This window comes from Fopius arisanus, unplaced genomic scaffold (genome assembly GCF_000806365.1).
Source record: "Fopius arisanus strain USDA-PBARC FA_bdor unplaced genomic scaffold, ASM80636v1 scaffold00102, whole genome shotgun sequence".
In the NCBI taxonomy this organism is placed as follows: domain Eukaryota; kingdom Metazoa; phylum Arthropoda; class Insecta; order Hymenoptera; family Braconidae; genus Fopius; species Fopius arisanus.
This window is the reverse complement of record NW_011887841.1, coordinates 108,870-132,466: the sequence shown is the minus strand read 5'-3', so window position 1 is coordinate 132,466 and position 23,597 is coordinate 108,870. Positions and strand designations below refer to the sequence as shown.

At 38.3% G+C, this 23,597-nt stretch overlaps 1 protein-coding gene across 5 annotated transcripts in view; it reads right to left on the bottom strand.

Moving 5' to 3' along the window:
* wge (winged eye) overlaps nt 1–23,597 on the bottom strand; it is a 50,146-nt gene that overhangs the window by 17,840 nt on the left and 8,709 nt on the right. For 4 of the 5 annotated variants that reach the window (XM_011312441.1, XM_011312442.1, XM_011312445.1 and 1 more), the window contains exons 2-4: nt 3,971–4,192; nt 3,127–3,249; nt 1,264–1,272 (exon numbers count right to left, since the gene is read on the bottom strand). In XM_011312441.1, coding sequence (XP_011310743.1) covers nt 1,264–1,272; nt 3,127–3,249; nt 3,971–4,172 — 334 coding nt within the window. In that variant the 5' untranslated portion in view covers nt 4,173–4,192. The remainder of the gene's footprint in view (nt 1–1,263; nt 1,273–3,126; nt 3,250–3,970; nt 4,193–23,597) is intronic. The other variant, XM_011312443.1, reaches the window with a different exon arrangement.

Below are 23,597 nucleotides of genomic sequence, written 5' to 3'. Positions count from 1 at the left end.
AATAAATCTTGAAAATTCAGAAAAGTCGGACTCCTATTTTCTTCGCACTATAATTTCCCTTTTTTATTAGGATAGGAACATTTTTTTACAATAAAAATTTAATTTGCAATGTCTTACGGGTAAATCGTAATTTCCGCTGTAGTGAACTATTGTTGGAATAGAAAATTTCAGTTGATTTGAGTTATTATCCAATTTCTCTATTGAGATCTACATAGACAAAGCATACCAGATATTTATAATGGAATTGCGGGGAAAATTCCAGTGCTTCTCGATAAAGCGGTTACAATGTCAGAATACGGTTAAAATTCGCGTGCTGCCCAATAAAAACTACTGCACCAACTGGTAAAGTTTATTATCACTGGGACTTAAGGCGATCGAGGATGACGCAATGCTACTCAATCCTTCATTCATATAACTCCTGTGGAATACCATAATTTCTGTCATTCAGTCAACAAAAGAAAACACGAAGAAATTAGCAATAACTCTGGTGACAGTCATTTTTCCTAGTATTAAAAGAAAAATAAAGTTTCTCTTCCATTTTATCGCTTGTATTTTTCATTGAAATAATTTCATTCGCCCGAAAAAGTATTGAACTCAGAGTAATATTTTTTCAACTTTTTCTCCGCGTAATCGAGTAATTCCATCTCATCAGTTGCATGATACCTTGGAATCTAAAAAGACGAAATGCATCTGAGATGTTCGTCTGGAAGAAAAATAGCAGAAAAGTTCTCAACAGAATTTCCCTCAGCAAAGTTTTACCACAGCATCACTGCACTAGTTATTAAAGAATAAATTCCCAAACTAGTGAAACTTTGAGTAACTAAACTAACCCGCATTCCCAAAAAAGTTCATAAAAAATTCAAGGAAGAGGAAACAAATAAAGAGATTTCCGCGGAATGATTTATCCCGCTCAATCCCCAATTTAATCCGGAAACGTCGTAAAAACCTAGTGCCATGAATATTAAAAGGTAACCCCACCAACACAGTGAATTGAAATTTATCGATGTTAGTTTCACTCGCTCCTTAGCGATAAATATGCAATAAACGAGTGGTCAGAAACGAAATAAATGGAAAATCTATGCAAATTCATTCGGCATCGGGTGTTGTTGAGACAGGCGTTAAAGAGAGTCAAGCAAAAAAAGCCACAAATTCAAGAGTCAAAAGCTGGAAATCCAACTTTTCACGATATCCCCATACAAATTTCAAGTTCCTCTCAATTTTAATCCCTCACCCCACCCCCTTGTATTTCGCTATCGCACTCACCTGTCCGCTCTGCCAACGCAAAATAATGCAGCGTGAAATAAATTTCCCATACATTAATGGATTTCATTAAGTGGAAAGATGATGGTGCCGGATGAGAGAGTGATGGCTTAAATTTTTCGTAGTACTTTAAATCGGCACGGCGGATAATTGAAATCGCCGATGAGTCTAGATTCGATTTTAGACAAGGTGTAGCAGGAGGCGGAGAGCCATTAAATACCTATCGCCCCAGGTACTCACTCATTCACTTTTTTTTTCCCCTTTTTTTTTAAACATACAAAAAATTTGCGCCAACATCCCCGCGAGAATATTGAACCGGAATGGACAATTACCCCATTGAAAATGGCATTTTTACTTTTATTTCGGTCAGGCTTATTCCCACCAAAATTCAAATGGATAGATTTTTGCGAGCTGTACGAGTAGTGGCGAGACGCGCGTTTTGGATTACCACCTTTGGACAATGAGGTTGTTGAAGGCCTTCTCTGTGTCGGAGAGACCCAGATACGTTCTATTTTCGTGGGGCTATACGCGCTCTCGCCGACCCCCGGAGTCCTGTTCCACCCGTGGAACCGGGGGAACCGGGGGAATTGGGGGGACACGGGGAATAGGAGGAGGGGGGGGAGAGGGAGGGGGCTCATTCAGAACTTTAATTGCATAATTGCAGCATTGTGAGCGTGCCGCCGCGCGAGCCCACCCTCTTTTCCCCACCGGCCACTTCTTCCGCACTTTCTTAAAAGGTAAAAGGGATTGGCGGCGTTAAGAATGAATTTAAGCCTCCGATTGTCGGGATTAAGCGCTGGATCCGGGGTTACGAGCTATGAAATATGTGTTCAGGGGGAAACTCCGGAGAAATCGGAGGAAAATATCCTCCAATCAAGAATCTATTTGAGGTATTTTTAGATCATTTTCATTGGGTCTCATTAATACTGTGTAAATGGATTTATTGAATTGAGCTCATCTCTGGATAGGAATGATCCGTTAACGAATGTTTCAGATTTTTTTCTCAAATTTTTATTCATGTAAAGTGTCGAACGGATTGATAGATTTTTAAAATTTTAGATTATTTTTTAATTTAATTTTTAATTATTAATTTCTATTTTTTTAAATTTTAAAAATTTTAGAAATTTAAAAAAATATGTTAAATAAATTTCAAATGTTCGGTGCCTTCGCGAATTTATTACTGAATCAAATTTGAAATTATCTCGTCATTTTACCAGATCAAGTCGAATCCCGAAAATTCCGACTTAATTCGCTTCAAAAATAATAAATTCATGACGTTCACCAATTTTTGCGAGACTGGTATGTCGTTTCTACGTTCTATCCCATAAAATATCTCAATCGTTGAGGAAAAATTAACGACTTGTCATCAACTCAGCAGCGAGTCATCAAACTGATGGGTAGTTTTACCGGGCCAGATCACAGAATTCAAGTGACATCTCGTACAATTTCTATTCCAGCTTACGCTTTTTAATAATCTTCACTTCGCTCGTAGACAACTGTTCTAGACCTAATTTTCATGTTCTTTTTATAGTAAAATTTATATCGGATTTTTCAATAGAAATCCCTCTCCGCGTGATGGAAAAAATGAAAAATTATTGGGTCCTCCATTATTACTGGGCAAGACGAGAGATTACATAAATGCATCGCGGCGATTTTAGAGGGGTCTTAAAAGGCGTTTCAGGGTGAATTTGGGAGGGGGAAATGGGGGTGGAGAGTATTTTTTATAAAGGGTGTTTGTTTTAGAGGGTGGCGTGGAGAGATGTGAAGTGCACGTGCTGGAAGTTGGGACCTCCCCGAATTATGCTAATACGCGCAGTTAGGACACCTTGGTGGTGATAGTCTGTAATTTAGGTGACAGGAACTCACCCTTGTGCGTGGTGGCATGGTAGGCACGGGCTGGGGTGGCTGCAGGTGTACCTGGCGTTGCTGCAACGTAACTCCCAGCACCACCCCCAGGGAACAAGGAGTACAGCTCGTATCTATTGACACCTGTAATGATTCGTTCACTTTGTTTATTATTAATGCATATGGACCGTTCACTCGTACAAATTTCAATTGCTATGATATCTGAATTTTCATTAATGTCTGTTTTATTAAAGTTCATTAAAATTCTTATTCATCTTGAAAATGCAATAAATTATTTTTTTGTTAATCATCGTGAACATTGAATATCAAATACTATTCGATTTCCGATTGATTGAAAATTTACTAAATTTATGGCTTGAATTTTCAATATTTTTTCTGTTTTCAGATGAATTTTTCAAAAAATTTCTAACGATCATTGAATTTTATTTTAACTAGATATAAAATTGTGACTAATAGACTTTAGAAACAAAAGGTTCACAACATTTTTTATCCAAAATATAAAAAAATTTTTTTTATTAATTTCTTATTATGATGAAACTGAATATTTTTATCATTGAATTTACATCATGATTGTCCCACAGGGAGAGAAATTAGTATAATTTTGAATTTGATAACTTGTACTGAAAAAAACAGTAATCATGGCTCACCCCATTGTTTACTATAGGGTAAATGAAATTTGGAATTATTCTCAGTGTGTTTATGCACACATGAAACACATGAAATCCAATTTCTCTTCCCCTTACTAATCCATTTATTCAAAACAGCTCTGATAATTGACAAAGTAAAATCAGAGAAAAACTCATACTCATTGAATAGGAAAAAATGAATGTAATTGTGATGAGACCTTGATTGTGTGCTGGGGCTGGGGTGGCAGCTAGGGGTGGCGTTGGCTGTGACTGTTGGTTGGCGGTTAAATTAGGTTGTGCAGGCGCTAGGGGCCAGAGTGTAGCTGTACCACCAGGAACCGAGCTCTGGGTTCCACGTCCCCCAGTGTCACATCCTGGACGACCGCCGGTTCCCCCTTGGGCCACGGGAGGGACCAACATTGGACCACCCCCTCCCGAGGCTGAAACAGAGAAAATGGTCAATTAATTATTTATTCACGTTTATGAGACTCCAGTGGGGGTGGGGAAAAATGGTGGTGATAAGCGTGTAGGGCACATGTAAGTAAATGGGGGTGGTTGAGATAAGGAGCATCTACTCGCTGGGGGGTAGCAACAGGTCGGCAAGCGTAATGTCTCTTAGATACACATACTCTGCACTTATGCACATAGCGGAAAACATTTTCCTCGTTTCTTCAACTTCTCTAACTTTTCATTTTTTTTTATTGTTATTGTACCTTCCCCCCACCTAAATCAGAATAATTACACAGAGAATTGCGAAATTGCAATATTTTTGGGGAATTTTAATAAATAAAGGGCATTTTTATTGATATTTTGTGGTATCAACATTGTTATCTTGAATATTTTAATGGAGTTCTCTCATTTTATATGATTCTATCCGACATATTACTTTTACCCAGTGTCCCGGGACATTCACACTGGACGTTCCATTTATCGAACTGCAACGGGAATTTCGAAATAATTCGTGTGTAATAAATATCTTAAATTATTCAACAGACCGAACTTTTATGTGGTACGAATAGAGCTCCCGGTTGCCAATAAGAGAGGTAGAGGGAACAAAAAAAAAAAAACTGAACATCCCAGGACGTAATCTCTGATGATGACGTCGTTATCCTCACAGTTTACCCAACGAGTTTTTACGTAAGCACTTCACCCTCCTGAATTCGCATTCCTTGGTCGGCGCACTTCACCTCGCCATGGATCATATCAAAGAGACAGATTTTTTCCGTATATTTTAAGGTGGATATTTTTTACAGTGAAATAAAAGAAAAAAACACGCCTCGGCCGTTTTTCCCCGTTTCTTGGCGTCTACGCAGTTGCCCACAGCTAGAATCCACTACACATATGCATTTGAAGTGAGAAGAAAGAGAGAACTTGGTGAGAGGGTGGGACAGGGGGAGGATTGGTTGAGCGTCGAATTTTTTACGAGCACCTGTTTCAGCATTTTCCTCTGGGTGTGCGCCCGGGGCCACGTCGTCAGGTAGTCACGCTTCGTAGGACCCTTTACGTGTGCTATATATCCTCCAGCGGCTTGAAAAACCTGTTCTTCCATTCTTATATCCTTCTCTCCTTTTTCCCCTTTTTTTTCTTTTTTTTCTCATTTTTTTAGATTTTTTTTCACGCATGAGACGCTAGATAGACGCACCCCCGTGGGGTCTCGCCGAGATTTGCAAATTGGAAAATTCTGCGCTTTCTCACTTTTTTGTAGAAGGGATATCCGGTGAAATCTATATTTCAAAGTGGAAGTAAAATGGGGCTGTTCTATCTATTTTATGAAAGAATTTATTTTGAAATAAATAGAGACGAGATCTACTGCGTGCGCCGCATTTGAATTTTCCGGTTTGAGTTGACCAATAGGAAATCACTCTTACGATTTTCGAGATATTTCGACTCAGGGGAACTTCATTTATGTGTCTCTGCTTTTAGAATAAGCGGATAGATGAAGACATCTGATGGAATTAAAAAAAAAAGAAATTGAAATTGAGATTTCTGAGACCAGATTTCTGAGTCTCGGATTACGCAGGATTTTTAATTAATATAAGAGAATATATTCTCAGGAATTTTTAAAATCTGTATTAATTTCCATGCAATAACAAAAACGCAATTGACGATCTTGAGATTTTCAATTACAATCTCTTGAATTTAAGAAACTGCCATTTGCTGAGGAATATTTGTTATTTAAGAGAGAACACGCGGCATCAGTAATGACTCTGAATAATTCCATTAAGTAAAAGAAAATTGTTTTAGGGATTGAATCAAATATTTTCACACAGTAATTACAAAAATACAAATAGAAAAATTCGATTAGAACTATTATTGTCGTACTATCTAAGAAAATACTTAAGCGGTTGAGGAATGAATGAGCATACGTGCATCTGTGTTTATTTATTCTCTTCTCATATATCCCAGGCGCTTTGCAACCGATTCACATAAATTACGAAGTGCCATATTTCTGACGATTAATTGACTTTTCATTGGTGGTTCCTGGTATGTTCATGAACGTCGTATCATCAATATTTCTGACGCAACTACTCATGTCAATATGTTGATACTTGCATTAAATTATAGACATACAATGTAGATACACCGTAAGCAAATCAAAACTTGGCATTTCTCATAATTAACGATCATAAAAATCAAATACCGATTAACCGAGTTCATCATCACTAAAAAAGTTATCACTCTTGAACTATTAAAATTTTAATAGTTGTATACATCTTGAGTTGTATAAAATTTCATGGAAAATATTGGAGTAATTTTGAGATTCAAATGTTTTCCTGACAATTACAGTAATTTAAGGGAAGTTTTACTATCTGGAAGCAATTGATTCTTGAAAATCCCGTTTTCGTTTCTCTAGTGAATTCAGTAATTCATCAGCGTCTGAATTTCTCCGGAGGTTTACTAGGAATTACTTATATTAAATATGATCTTAAAAATATGATCATAAAAATATTATTAATCACGCAATCATCAGATTTTTCAATTATATGAGCTTGAATATCATTTCGGTTTTCTTAAAAATTCTCATGCTCATCGTGAAAATTCAATTTTCAATAGATCGAAAACCATTGAAAACCAATCACGGAAATTATTGCCGTTGTTAAAAATTTATTGTTTCTAATCGAAATTGCAAGTGTAATTTCCCAATAGCGTAGAACGATGACATTTTCTCTGTAATAAAAATTTCTCGGTCATACCCCACAAAATTATGAGTTACGCACATTCCCTGGATATTTTCCAAACAATAAAGATATTCCAAAAAAAAAAAATCATCCTAATCTCTGCCTAAACCCAGTCAACATCCCGAGCTCCTAAAACCCCCCTGTTCCCCCGAGAATCTCAAATTTCTTCAACCACATAAAATCAATACACATGAACTCACTCCATATATCCCCCAAAATTAACATTCTAAAAATGTGAAACCCCTCCCCGGACTTTTCCTCAAGAAGCCGAAATCCCCAGCAGATAAAAACCTCGCAATTTCAATTCTCCATTCTCCACGGTCAAATTTCAAAAACACATCAGCAAATTCCATGCTCCCCCTATAAAACTCCCATCAGTAAGACACGATGTTTGATGTACACAGAGAAATAAACATAAAGGGATAATGTACATATGAGTGCAACCCCCCAAAAATGGGCAGAGGGTGGGCGGGCGCTGTGAGATGGTGGCCGGGGGGGGGTGACGCGGTTGCGATGGGGCGAGGGGGAGTGGGTGGTGGGTGGATTGAGATAGAGAACAGAGAGATTGTAGAGCGGTGTAGCCTGTGCGGGTCGATATACGAGTGAGTCCAGGCCACACGTCATCACGAGGGGAGAGTTACAAGGGAAAAAGGGGGTAAAGAGGGAGAGGAGATGGGGGGGGGTAGAGTACAGAGATAGTTGGATTATATACGCAGGCTTTCCATGCATGTGCAAAGCCACGAGCAGAGTAAGGTCGCCTGTCACGTCCATACCAGCGATTCCTCGTGAAATATACGTTTAAACCTCCCCTGATGCCCCCTTGAAACTGCCAAAGTGTCATGACGATCAAGTTTCCTCTCCTGCCATTATATTCACTTTTTTTTTTTTTTTTCGTTCTCCAGCGTCTAATGGCGTAGGACACACACATGCACGAGTTGGGTTACGCTTAATAGCTCTAAATACATTCTGACGTGCTGAAAATTGCCCGTTGGTCATCGGGGTCTGTACTCAGAAGTAACTTATGTACGTTACCACTGAGGGGTGAAAGAGGTTTTCTCGATTTTGGTGATAAAATTGATGTATGCGTATGTAGGCGCCCCCAATGTTATTTGAGTAAAATGGTTCAACCCTTTGGGATGTATCCTGGTGAGATAATCAAACGTGTAAGCCATACGGCGCTTTCGGAGGCGTCGTGGGAGGCCCTCCTGCAATTCACATTTGAGTTTATCATTCATCTGACTCTTTCGGTTCTTGGAGAAAATTATTTTTTTCCGGGAGCTCGCGCTCTTTATCTCGCTGGTTAACAGGCATTAATCTTATGAGTTGTTCTTTTAGTTGGTGCAGAAAGAAATATACTTGAATCAAGTTTATTTTAGACTTTACTCCAATCTGGTATAGTTGATTTTCAATGCGAAATCATTTACAATGTGTTTGTCATGATCAAATGTTTTTTTATTTTTGTGTACACGAAGAGGAATAGTTGGTGCAAGTTACCTATCTTTTCCGGAATCCCGAAATTAAATGATTCAGAAAAATTTTACGGAACTCGTATATATATATATATATGTAAATAAATACGTATTATTTAAAAAATTGATATGATAAGGGGGAGATTATGAAATTACTGTGGAAGGATTTGTTGGAAAATTTATGTGAGAAATCAGGATTTTTCAATGATTTTGTTGTGAGGATGACAGTATTTTTAGAATTTCTGGAAATAGATTGTATTTTTTCGGATGTTCTGGTGTATCAACATTGTTATCTCGCGTGGTTTAATGGAGTTTTGTGATTCCAATTGACGAGAGGTTCGACGATTGCTGTTGAAACTATTTTTTCACGGAATATTTAATCAATCAATACAGGCTTGATGAAGCTTGTTAGACTATTCAGTGTTCCAATTTTTAATACATCTTCCGGAGTCTGAAAGGAACCGAAAATTTTAGGAGAGTTTCATGTATCTCTTACGTGACGACGTAGAAAGATTACGAAACTAGAAACAACAAATGTTTAGTTGTTTGTAAATTTGTTTTTGAATTGAAGCACAGTCAATTGGAATTTCAAACCCATTTAGTGCTGCATATTATTAACGATTTTTTTTTCAAAATTGACGGCTTTTTTTAATTAGTTGAATCTAAACAAGATTTTTACCAACCGCATTTTTTATTCTAGTCTATTCCACTTTTTCGAATTTTCGGAGAATCTCACTTAACGGATTATCAATCGACTATAACAATTAAATATTGAATTTATCTATTTATATTTGTTTAAAAAATAAAAATCTTGTAAATGACGAAAGGACCAATTTTGAATAGATATCCATTTTACACCAAAATATTCCCTAAAGCATCCCCTAAAGCATCCCCAAAAGATGATAAAATTTTTCCAAAATTAATGAGTTGAAATGTCGAAATGGAAAATTTTCAAACGGTAGTTGTAAGCAGAGAGCCAGGGGATTCTTAACGACGTCGCAGTTATTTCCTATACTTATTTCCATTTTCGTTTTACACCACGTATATATCCTTGTCACTGTTATTCTTTTTTTGGCACCGATGTTCTCTCCTCTCCGGGGTTTCACGCGGTGGACGAATATCAGAGGCAGTAGCACATGCTCAAAACACGCGTGTGTGCGTTCAGTCGAAATTGCCTGCCAACCCTCCACTTGTGGGAGGAACGGAGAGGAAAATAGAGAGAGATTATTGAGAAACAGAGAGAGAATGAGGGAGAGAGAGAGAGAGAGGAATTGAATGCTGTGGCGTAAACGCGGTGGCCCTGAAAGCATCTCCATAGGCTGTCCCCTCCCACTTCTCAACCCTCTCAATCCACTCTGGATACTGTTACACACTAATTGAGTGCCCAGAGATTTTGTCATTTTTACCTCCAACCCACTCTCACCTCCAGAAAATTTCCGGAATATTGCAGCCAGTGGTGCAGGCAGAACTGGTAATCACTGTTGATTATTCTCAGCCAGAATTTTTGATAACGAATCGTCCGAAGGGTTTAAGATATTTTCTTAAGAGCTCTGTACACTACGCGGAAAGGAATATTCTATAAAAATTAATAATATTAATAATTAATGATAATCAGTAGAAAAGACGTTCTCTCTGTTCAGCAGAAATTATTTAATTAATTTTTATTGAATAGTTCTCTTCGTGTACGCTGTTGGAAGAGTAAACTTGAAAATTTCAGCAATTCTTCATGAAGGAATCATTTAATTTTTTGAATATTCTGGTGATTCGAGATTTTTCGGTTGAGGTGGTGCGAGAAAATCGGGAAAATTCTGGAAATACGAGTAATGATTTACCGGAATTTTCAATTTATTTCGAATTCAATGGTTGAATTTTCATGATGAGCAGGGAAATTCAAAGTATCATTGAACAATCGATTATTATTTTACGCAAAGGACCCAATTTTCAGGAATTTTCGAAATAAATGAGAAATTTTGCGAGCCAAACGTCAAAAACGTTGAAAATTCATTACGAAAACTTCCCGCAAAAATTTATAATTCTGGCTTGTTAAAAAAATATCAGTAGTGCTTGAAAATTCTCATCCCTCCCTCCCTCGAATTCTCTCCCCGACCACCAAAATACCCAAAGAAATATTTTCAAAAAGTTGAATTACGAGGGTGACGTCCTCTTCTGACAGCCTCCAAGGCCCTTCCGTCGGAAAAAATTAATGCAAATTCCCCTTGACCTTCAACTTTCTCCTTACCCCACCCCATACTTCTGTGAGTAAGAAAAAAATATATTTCACAATCCAAGGGTCAACATCATTCCCCCATTGTTCAGTTCTGCCCTGTTCTATTATGTTCATTTATGTTCAGTTACTTTCACTTTTGCAAACGATATTCCATAGGTGCGTATAGCAGTTCGAATACCAAGTTGAGGAGAGAGAGAGAGAGAGAGTGAGAGATCCGGGGGAGGAAGAGAGAGAGAGAGAGTGGGTGGCAGAGGGAGAGGGACGAAGAAGAGTGAAAGAGAGAAAAAGAGAGAGTGAGAGAAACGAGAGGAGGGCGTGAGTGGGAGAGTGAGCACGAAAGGAGTGGGGGAGAGAGGGTGAGTGAGGGTCAACGGGGGGAGGGGGAGGAAGGGAAGGAGAGGGAGAGAGAGAGAGAGAGAGTGCGAAGTAGTGTAGTAAAGTTGACGGCGCGAGTTAGAGATGCCACGCTAACGGTCCACTTGAGTCAACAGACGGACCGATCGTTAAAGCAAACACACAAACTCAACTCCACCCCCTCCCACCCCCCTCCCCCTTTTTCCGTTTTTTTTTATCCTCATCTTCTGTTTAGTGTATCCCTCCTTCACTCGCGATGTTCTACACTCTTCATTCTCACTCGGTATGCGATACTCTGGCGTTTCTCATGTTCCATCTCTCTCGGTGTCTCTTTATCTGCTGGGACTTTATCATGGAATGCCTTTCGGTGTCACACTGAATCCCTTCTAGTCTAACCAGCGAAATTACGAATTCGGTAGCCCGTCGTTCTCAAATATTGTAATTTCCGGGAATTTTTTCCAGTTTGAGCGGTGGGAACTCGTTTCGTGGGGGGGTGGTTTTTTTTATTGAGGATAGGGTTGGAAAATTGGGGGAGGTTTATGTGGGATGGACTGACGTGTTTAGTGAGGGGGTAGGGAGGTGAGATAATTTTGAGAATCCTTCAGTGGCGAAGGATTGCATTTCTTGGTTGTTTAAGTAATTCTGGATTTTTAGGGAGGGTCTGGAAAATTTGGAAAAGCTAAGGGTGTTTCATCGCCGGTTTTCATTATTAGCCGGAAAATTGCAGGTTTTATGGAAAAGTGATTGTTCAACTTGAATTAAATAAAAATCCATTTTCAACGAATTTTCGTTCGAAAATCCATAATTTAGTGCAAAAAATCAATAGTTATACATTTAATTCTTAGTATCTCGTTAGAGGTAATGAAAATAGAGAAAAGTATGAAAATCTATTATTTTTCAAAATTTTTAGCATTCCAGTAATTTTTCTGGAAATGGCAGAAAATTCAGAGGAATCTAACAATGAAAATTAACTACGTTTTGAAAATTCTTGTAAATTCTGGAATTTTCTTATTTCTGCCACTAAAACAGGACTGCAGTGGAATTTCCAAAGCAACTTAAAATTCCGCACACAGTTCTCCCTTTAATTAAATTCGTAGTGATCCATTAATTTTTTATTCATCATTAATTTTGATGATTGACTAATTTTTCCTCGCGTAAAGGCAAAAATTAACGAAAAATAGCCTGAAATTCCTGTAATCCTGAGGCCATTTCGCGACAAATTCCAGTCTGAATTTCCACACAATCTTCTTCAACGTAATTTTGCTTCAACATCACGTAAAAATAGCACAAAACTGGTCAAATTTTCAGGTTCCAATGTCTATTTCAGTGCATCAATCATTAATCTATGGAATAGATTTTCGAATACTGTAAAGAGCGAATGATCAAATTGGAATGCGACCGATTTGTCCGCCGTACACTGAGAAATAATTGACACTTCAATGACCAATTCAATTACTAAACTCAGGAAATCGAACATCATATTGAACCAACTGGTCGTAGTGGCTTTGACGTAATTATTCCGTAAACACCACAAAACTGGTGAAAAAAATACCACAAAACTGGTGAAATAGTAAAAATAGTTGGTCCCTTCATACCTCACGAAATAGCATTTCAAAAAAATATTCTCAAAATGACGAACCACCGATTTTTGGAATTGATAGAGTGGGAGAGAGGACGAAGGAGAGTTTGGCGTTATTTTTCATCGTCCAGTTATCTCTGACATTAAGTCGTGAATAATTGAACCGAGATGAGCGCAATTTCTGTGAATATGAGGCTGTTAAGGTTACAGCAAACTTAAACCCCAGAATGTCTCGGTCTCTCTTGCTTTACGGTTATCCTCAGAGGGAAGTTAGTGGGAGGGGGCGGCTAAGGGCCTCCAAGTCTTATACGGTTGGTGGACCAGACCTCTTCTTTCCTCCTCTCAGTTTTGCCACTCTCCTTTCAAACTCTACTCTCTCTCTACTACACGTTTTTGCAGATATCTCCTTTCCTCTCTCCAGCGAGAATAGCCCCTCAGTGGTTCTCACATTTTTTTCCCTCTCCGACCACTACCACTCGATCAGAGATCCACTATTATTTTTAATTATAATTTTGCTAAAATTCTTAGACAGGATCTGCTCGTATCAAGTACAAAAATCTGGCAAAAATTCTGGTACTTGCTATGGAAAACCAGGCAAGTAACCCCACTCTATATTATTTTATTGGAAAATAAAACAGAAATTCTCGATGTCCACACGAAATTTTTCCGGGAATTCCAGTTTTCGCATTGAATAACAAGTAGAATTGTGGGACTAGTACTGGAAAATTTCTGGATCAGTAAATTTTGTGCGGAATTGCGGAACGGATTGTGGACGTCAGATAATTAAATCTTCTAGTAATTTTACCAGTATCAGCACTGGAATTTTTTTTCGTGTCCTTCTTCTCTCGTGATAAACGGAAGTCAGAGGAAAATTTCTAGGCTGTCTGATGCTTTTTGCTCTGCCGATAAAGAAATTTTCATGATGAACGGAGAAATTTTCCAGTACTGTAATCGAATATATCGCTGTGGTGGCACTTTTTCTGAAATTTCCCAGAAGAAATTCCTGTACTTTTCTATCCGCCGTCATAACCCCATGAAATTACCGCTAATTGGTCCTTTCTCCTACTGATTTTACATAAATAGTCATTATTTCCATGGAAAATATCAAATAATTGACAGATAATTACAAAAGAAGAACACAAGTCCCCTCACAATTTTACTGACCACCTAGTAAAACTTTTTCCATTCACAGGAAAAATAAGAATTGCTTTCCACTACCCTCGCAAGAATCCATAGAAATATATTCCCAACTTTCATATTCCCTACTAATTGCCCCTGAATACCCAAAATTACATAAAAAATACAATTTCATCCGTCACCAATTTTACTCCAAAATGTTAAATATAAATTCACTCCAGCGTTACCAGAATTTCAAGCCAATTATTGGAGTTATCCGAGTGTAATCGATGAAGTTAATAAAAAAAACTCGCTCACGCAAGAGTGGAAAAACTCCGCGGGTAATTAAAAAAATCGTGAGCCAATGGGTAAAATTAATGAAAAATCAAAAAAAAAAAAAAAACGAAAACCAATAGCCGAATGAAGAAGAGGTGGAAGAATGAATAGACCAACCAACCGCCTATCAACCTAGCCAATTAATCGTCTCAGCAGAATCGCGAAAGAGATAAGTAACATTTTCCCAAATATTTCTCAGCGTGCGGTAATCGAAAAAGCAATTACAAGAGCATCCCTAATTCGGCAAATTCGTCGCCGATATTAAACGAGAGTCTGATCATAATTCTCGAATGTAAACAATATGAGAACCCTCAGGGGAGAAGAAGGGATAAGGAAAATGAGAGAAAAAAAGTGAGTGGTTGAAGAGGCGGGGGAGTAAAAGGGACAAAAGGCACGTTATAGGCATAATGGAGGAGGGAGAGAGAGGCGTGAAGAAAGAAAACGAGTTGGTCAGGTTATAGTGGGTACAGTAGGTATATAGTATGTATATAGTAGGTATATAGTAGGCATATAGTAGATTGTAGGAGTTAGAGGGGAAGTAGGTACGCTAGACACACGGTGAATGCGGCATTCCGTAAAACTTGGTCGGTGCTCCTCTTCTTCCACATTGCCCCAAGCTAACACTCAAGTTTGATGCTCGAGTGAGAGGGAGTGAGGAAGAAAAATACACTGACGGTGAAAAAAAAAAAAATTTAATGCCAAGAGAAGGCGAAAAAAAAAAACAATCCGTACCTGCTCTACGGGATTGCCCTCAACATGTGGGTCAAATTGGGTTTCTTTTTATTTGGCTAATATCGCATTTCCGAGATCTCCCAAAGTAAAGTCTATCGTTGACTTAATTTGTGTTCCCTCGATTCGGGGGAGAAATCCCCTCATTTGCATGGTGAACTTTTTTTTTTTTATATTCAAAGCACGTAAATTAAAGGTTTCATGTAAAAATAGAAGTAATAACTGTTCTAAATTTTCTGTAAAAACTTTCTCATGTTGATGGAAAATACGGGACGTATTGATAAACTGAAGACTACTTTGTGGATTTTTATAGATAAATTATCTTTTTCAGTCGACTTATACTTTTTGAGAATTTTACTGCAGAAAAATTTGACCATGTCATTTAAATTGATGTAGTAGCAGTCAACACTGTGGAATGCCTTTCTCCACTATCTTCCACAGACTGGCTATCAAAAAATATGTTATTATCGCATTGAGTCTCAAAATGACGGTTTCGAAAAGAATACCCTTTTTCATTGTTTATCGACGTTATAAATTGAGCATAAAAAACATCGTTAAAGCCCAGTAATTCGAATTTTAAAGCCATTCGATGATGTACATTATTCACACCGGATAGCCTATCAATCGACTAATTGCTAAATACCCAATTCACCTATCAACATTTATTCAAACTTATAAAAATTTTAAAAAGGAGAATAAACCAATTTTGAATGTCTGTCCATGTTACCCCAGACTCCCAAAGTCCATAATTATAATTACAGGGGTGAAATGTCTGAATTATCCCTCCTTTGAGAGGATTTCCGCTATAATTCCCAAGAAACGCCACAAAAACTCAATTCCATCGCTAAAAATGTCCCAATAGCCCCGAAAAATCAGATAATACAACACTACACTTGCCTCGATCCTAAAAAAGGTAAAATCCCTTGCAAAAAGAGGTTAATGCGATGACTGAGCAATCGACTGGGTGAGTATCACAAAAGATGTTGGATTTTCCGCGCGTCATAGTACACGATATGAAAAATGATTGTACCACATGTACACTCGAGATGATGAAGTGAACGTTAACGAGAAATATGCCCAGAGCCACTCCTTCCTCTCCTCACTAAAAAGATTACACAGTGAAAGTCTTATGGAAAAACCGCCACACGCGGAGATCCTTGATCCTTGATCCTAGACACTACTTCATCCGTTGTGTACGGGAGGTGCGGTTATTCGAGGCAATTGGTACAGGAGGTCGTTTGTATTAATCAGGCTTTTGGAGGGGAGGCCGAGATATTCAATTCAACCCCAATACCGTGGAAATTAATCCATGAAATGCTTCGAATTTTGAGGGGTCTCTATCGGAAATACCTCCTGAATATCTCCACTATTTGATAAAATTCACCCAAAACAAATGGACTTTCTAATCATAATTCATCATAATCTCAATTAAAAACTCGCATTAACCTTTACATTAACGGTCCGAGAGGCTAGTCATTTTACAGAACGATGGGAGTGACGATTAATTAAATTGAGATATTTGTAATATTCTTCCCTGAAAATAGAGAAATCAGTAATTATGGCAGTGATTCGCTGGTTTATTGTCTGACCTTTCCCCATTTTACCCCTCACTTGAGTCATTGACAAAAATCATTTGGTTTTTTCAAACTAATCGGAATAGTGAAGATTGAATAGAAAATCAATTGCACGACTTTTTTTCTCATGGGGAAGAGGTCCGAGGGCTTCCAAGAGATCTTAGAGTCAAAAATAAACGGGGGCAAAGTCCCGGGGTCAATAAAAGACATTCGTTGCAACTCCGGTCCAACTCTGTGATCCAAATTCAGAGCACAAAGCTGCCAGTTAATTGAAAAACAAATCTTCCATTCATTGTGTCAAACGAGGGATATTTATGATTCTCCAAAAGGCATGGATCAAGAAATCGCCAAACAAGTGGCCACTTCCGGTTCTCATCTCAATATTAAAACTCCCTCCGATCCCAAAAACTTCCCCTCGACCTTGACCCTCCAAAAAACCCCCTCGAATTAATTGTGTAATAGTCTCAAAAAAACCCCGAAATTTTCGATAACCAATAATTGCCCCTTTTTTCAAACAAAGACCCAATTCATATCACCTCTCTTTGCCGACCCCTTCGGTAACACATCTGCGTGCAAGTGGTTGTGTATTCAGAGATGGTGGGGCAGGGGGTGATCGGGGGGGGTTCTGGCGGAAGGGGGAGGACGGGGGACAAAGGGGCGATGGGTGGTAAGGGGAGGGAGGCGGGGGTGAGCCCGTCGCTAGGCAACTGGCGCCCCCATCGGACCGCATTTTCCAGGGATAGGTATACACCATTAAATGTCTCGAGCAATAACTCCTGGGGAAAACTATGATTTTTCACTCGTCCGTGGCTATTTTTTTCTGGTAATTCCTCAATTTTCTGTCAACTTTTCTCACCGACATCTGATCCTCACCAGTTATGGAACACATACGTGACTCTAGCTGGTTAAAAAAATTATACGATGACGTCATTCCTCGGAGCCAAAACAAGTTTAATTTCCATGTCCCCTTGTTATTTTCTTCGTTTTTTTTTCGAAAAAGCAAACATCTGCTTTTGAGTATTTTTTTTTTATTGGGAATTCTTTTAATGTGGGGTTTTGTTGGATTCGAGGGATAGACGTTTAATTGAGTTTTGAGGGTATTTTTTCGAGTGAGAACATGTTGAAGATGGGCCACCCGTTAGATCGATTTGTGCCCCCGTGTGGCCTTGGATATACACCGACATAACTGACTGGATTCTGGTGTCATATTTCGTTTGAGGGCTACCAGGTTCCCGACGCTCAATGTGTACGCCGAGTTAATGGGTAATTTCTTCTAGGGAGTCAGCAGGAAAAAAATTCACTTCAATGGGCGATGCACACTAGTGACAGATTAATGATCATTTGCTCTGCGAGTCAATGAGGAAGCTTTTGGAAAAAAATTGGGAACCTCACGAGGAAAATGAACACTTGGGGAATTATTTTTGGAGAAAACCATTGGAACATGCAACTAGCGGTTTGGAGCAGACCGTGGACTCCTCTATTTGTCTTTTTTCTGGGGAGAAAGTTCGGCTCTTTTTGCGGTGATTTCTAACGTGCGGTTTGTAATCAGTTTTTTAGGTAAATCATGTTCCATATTTGTGGGAAAAGTCGGCTTTGGTAAATGTTGTACTTGTTATTTGTTGAAATGGAATTTTTGGGGGCGAGAGCAGGAGGTGTTAAGGGTGGAACGGTTTGGGGAAATTGATATTTGTGATTTTTCCGATTTACGTGTGAAAAAATTAACTGAACCAATATTCTGGTATGGAAGTACGAGTTTCTGGACAAATGAGAGATTCCACTTGTCGAAGTAATCAATATTCAGTCTGTCTCACGAAATTGTCGCATCAGGTCGCGTGATTACGGAGGAATCCAGTATTTTTTTAACAAGTTCTAATGAATATTCAGGGTTTTGGAGAAAAGCCTAGACAGTCTTAGTAGAAGGTAAATCTCCTATCTTATTGGGAAACTTGAGGAAAAAATGTTCAACAACACGCTCACATTATTTCAAAACTAGTCTAAAAATAATTCAAGTCTCAATTTCCTTTTTACAATAACCACCAGAGATTTTCAAGTAGCAAATTCGGCAGTGAAAATACATGAGAAATTTTTAGGGAAATTATCTGCATCATCGAAATTACATTTTGCAACATATTATAGTTTTCGGAAATGATCTCTTCCTTCGTTTTTTTTTTCTAAATAAATACTGAAAATTATTGAAACTTCAGAACATAAAATCGATTTTCTAATTGTTTGCATCCAGTTCTTTTATAATTTCAAATAAAAATGACAAAAGAACAAAAATTAATGTAGAACGTGAATGAAATTTCTCATGCAGATGACTTCAACTGCAGATGTTGAAACGGATTTGGACGGAGAAATAATGACTGAAGTGTTTGAACATCCTCAATGCAAGAAATTCCCTCTCCCTCTATGTTCTCTCGATTTTGGAGGTTTTATAATGTGGTCAGAGCGAATTACGCAATTATCTACGGTTTTTTTTTCAGTGACGATAAATTAGGGTGATTTTTGGAAGCTATAATTTGGCAGAACTCTTTGTTCAAAAAATACGTTTTTTCCTTGACTCTTTCTAGAGTCATTTCCGTGTTAAATATTCATTATTGATCAGCCAATTTGGAATATTGATCGGGGGAGGATGAGTGGGAGTTTGATGGACGAGTGGAAAATCTTAAGGGGAATGAAATTTTGTTGTTAAGCGTTCAAACGATGTGATGAAAGAGAAACTGCGTGACGAATTCGGGAGGTGGCTTTTATGGCAATCTCATATAATTTTGCTCCCCTCGTAGGGGGGAGCGATTGTATTATTGACTCATCATCCGATGGAAATTTTCTTTCAATGTCCATTAATTAGGTCTTTGGGGAATGGCGTCGGGGGAACAATGAAATTTTACAAAATCTCGACTAAGAAAAATTGAGGGTCAGACTTGCCCTCCACTCTCAGTCGAGAAATCACGAATTTCCAAATTTTAACGCCATTCGGTGAATTTTCAAAGAGATATTTTTCGAGATATTTTCCGAGATATTTTCACTTGAATTTCTCTGCTTTCCACCAATTTTCAGAAGATAATGGAACTGATATTTAAATCACTTAAAATTAGTTGATGGAAGACAGTTACAGACGAAAAAGATTTGTGGATACTTTTAATTCTGGAAAGAAAAAAGACAAATTTCTCTCGAAAATTCATAAAATTCCAAAGAACTTGGAATTTTGGCAATCTAAATACTCAGTATACCAGATTGAACAGAATTCTCCAAATTCAAAATGTTCAGAGCTCAGCATTCTAGGAATTGAACCTTTCCAACCCGAAAAACCCATCATCCAACATTATCACTTAAAACACTGAAATGTTTAAACTTGCCCTGAACTCTGATTCCATTCGAGAATAACCGAGACGCTGTCATACCCGGATCTCATCAACTCTCATCCTCCCAAACCACGTACCAAATACAAAACGCACCTTTAAAAAAAGGCACTAGTCCCTCCAACCATAACTCCATCGTCATATTTACCCAATAAACCTCTCCTCTATTCCATTCTATTCTATTTTACTCTCATAAAAACGATTCCATTCTCCATTTCCCGGTACGAAATACCCAATAAACGAGAAACCCCCGCAATCAAGAACCTAATCAAAAAATGCTCGACGAGCTAATTGCTAAAAAAACTTGGGAGCATTCAAAAATCGGAAAACTCCCCTACGCTCCGAAAAAAAAATAAAATGTACAAAGTGCGATGGAGGGGGGAAAATTGAAAAAAAAAAAAAAATTAATAAAATATGGAAAAGCGATTTTTTTCATCAGAGATCCGAGACAGAGGTAAGCAATGGGGGGAAAAGAGAGAATAAGGAGAAAAGAGGGAGGACAGGGGGACTGTGGAGCCAGAAGGGGAAGAAGGGGGAAGAAGGGGGAAGAAGGGGGAGAAGGGGGAGAAGGGGGTAGAGGGAGAAGAGGGGGAGGGGAAACGGACGTAGTTGGACGAGGAAGTTGGTTCGGGTGGAGTTTAAAGGTGGCTGTAGCAGAATTTTTTCCTCAGCTAAAATTCTGTATGAGAAAATGGGTAGTTTGTGCAGAGGAGAGCCGATGCTGGCCAAGGAAAGAGTCTATCGGCTTTAAACCCAGAGAGAGGTTTCACCGTGTTCGAGCTACACTCTATCCTTACTCCCTCTCTCACTCTCTTGTCTCTTCCCCTCATCACCCGCACACAGAACCGCGTCATCCCAAAGTCCCAGGGAAAGATCTCCTTTCTGGCTGCGTCTCGGAGATATCCCCCTATCCCTCTTTGCACCGCACCACAAGTTTTCCCCGCTGCCATCTCTTTTGGATCCTCTATGTTTTAGTTCGCCCCTATACTCTACCCTCAAACATCTTCTCATCCCTTTCCTCTTGACACTCCACTACCCCCTCATGACTCCTCCTTCGTCACCTCCTTCGAATATCGCGGCGCCTTTCTTCGTATTCTCCTTTCCCTTCATCACCCCTCGCTCTTCCTCATCGTCCAAAAAAAATTCATCCCATCCTTCTTCATATTCTCTGTCTCAACCCCTTATTCACTCGGAGCACACGCGAGAGGCACGCGCTTCTTCAATTCGCGAGACTTTTGTCATCAAAATTTTTACGAATTTCATTGTTGTATGTATTAGAGGGATTTATTCGTACCATTTTACTATTTCATTTTAACATTTTCTCCGGTTTTGATACCATTCTGTAGTGATGTGGTAGTACTAGGGTGATTGCATCTTTTTCGATACCTGTTTTTAGCCAATATATCGATATTGGAGGGAGATGGCGATATTTTTATGGATACCTTTTTTCTAGCTCTCATCGTTTTCTAGAAAAAATGTTTATGCTGAAAATCCGGTATGTTCCCTCAATTCTGAGATATTTGGTGAGTTTACTACTTTTTTACTGAATTTTTGGAGATTGTTCGCCAAACTTAGAGCACCTTTATCCTTATTTAATTATTCATCACTTTTGATAATCCTGCTGACTATTCCTCGATATTTTCTTGAGAGTTTGGGGGATTAACTTTGAAGATTAAGTTTGAAGGTTAGACAAGACGGAGAACAATTATTCAGTGATACTGCGACTTGGTCAGCCATTGGATAATGAAAAACTGAAAAACGGTATATTTTTTCGTGGCGAACTCAAATCAATTTCTGTCGATCAAAGAGATTGCGAACAATCTGTAAAAACAGGGAAAATGGTGGAATGCGAGCAATTCATTCTTGAGGGGGAGGGATTAACGAGGATTCTTTGGGGGGAATTCTCGGGGTCATTTCGGGGGTGAGACGATGAAGAAAATTCTTGATTTGGGATATTTCCAGGGAAATTGAGAAACTTTGTACTGCACTTAGATTTTTCCTCATCTACGTATGAATTTTCAGTTACGAACTCCTTAAAATTCATCAGATAATTCCAATTACAACACAATTCTCACGAATTCTCAGTTTTATTCTGAATTACCCATTAAATTCCGCTGAATTCCAACCGAAGACTCAATAAAAATTTCTCAACAAATTAGCTGTCAAATATTTCAAGAGATTTCTCTCCATGAAATTGTTCCAGTGTGCATCAACAACATTGAATCTCATCCCAATATTAATCTCAATTAATAATTATACTCTCCACGCGAAAAACGAATTATGTAATGAGTGATCTACATCAGAAGAGAAAAATCCCATTGAGTCGGAAGTGACGCTGACATTTTGAACATCAATAATGGGGGAATACCGTGAACCAAAAGTAGTCAAAAAACATTTCGTTTTGACTGATTGACTCTTGGAATTACTTCTAAGGATTCTTGTGGGGATTCTCAGAAGGGCCCACACAATCAGCCAGTTTTGTTATCCTCCCTCCCCCCCTTCCCCGGGCCCCTCTCTATTTATTTTTTTTCTCTCGTTTTTTGTGTCGAAATAATGCGATGACGCAGCGCTGTACCTTAGAAACTACGGGTTTGATAGTGCGTGTCAACAGCTACGAATTCGCTGTACAAGGCCAATGGAATAAATGGGATGGATAAAAAATTACGTTAGGGGAGATGGAATGGAATAGATTTCCCCATTTTTTTTTCCCATTCAAGGGCTTTGGGGCGGGTCAGTGCGTGGCGTTGCGTATTAATATTGTTATTTCCAAGTCAACAAAGTGTTTGAATTAATCGATTTTTGGTAACCGATCCATCCGAGAATATCCCAGTTCTCAATTATTTTTGATAATTGCAGCTAGATAGCAGTCGTTTATCATTAGTCTCGGTATTATTACAAACTTCATTTGAGCGTTACAAAGTTCGGAGGAAACACGGAGAAAAGAGCAACAAGTGATTGACGAGTGAATAAAAAACTTCTGCCATTAATAATTTGATCGGTTGTCGATTAGGAAAATATTTTTGTTTATCCTTGAAAAATTTTTACTCAGGAATAACAGGGAGTTTTCGAAGATTTCGGTTTTTATGGATTTTTTTCGTTTGCAGAGAGCAAAAGGAAAAGAGAATAGGATTAAATGGAGTATTCAACTTGAGTTCCCAAATTTCCAAAAAAATTTCAAGTTCAGGGGATTCGATAGCAAAATTTTTAAGTGACAATAGGATTGAAGAGAGAATCAACTGACGATGCAATTGATAATGCAATTGACTAAATTCAAATGAAAGAATGGAATTTTGAATGGTAATGGCTCAATTAGTTATGACTCAGAGTGTGTCAAAACAAGTGCCTAATGGTTATTAAAAAATTTCGACTTATCTTACAAATTTTCTTGAAATATCAATTAAAAAATTTGAATCATTCCATAATTGCTCATTGACGAACTGTTTAATTCCGTAAACATTTCCTCAAAAGAGTCTGAAATTTCAGGTCAATACGATCCAGAAAAATCGCAGAAACGACGACTATGGAAATTCCAAATTTTCCTAATCGTCATTGATTTAAAATTTCCCAGAATTTCCACCACTGTCCAATCTAAATTCCCGGATAATTCCGCGATGCGTCCACCCGCGACATCCCATAAAATTTCAAGATAAAATCTTTATATCTAGTTTTCTAAAAATATTGAGTCTATGCAAGCGATAATTTCCAAGCGTTAATCCTTCCATTCTGATTTTCACGTAAAGGAGATAAAAATGCACCATTTGCCTTCATTTACTGTGGCATGTTGTTTTTTTAGTGGCTGTGATAAAGGTATATTTATACAAACATTAAAGGTATCGTGTGGAGAAACGGAAAAGCGCCTTTAGGGGGTAGGCTCTAAAGGAGCATCCAGTACGTCGTGGGCATTACCACCCCATCCGGTGTGG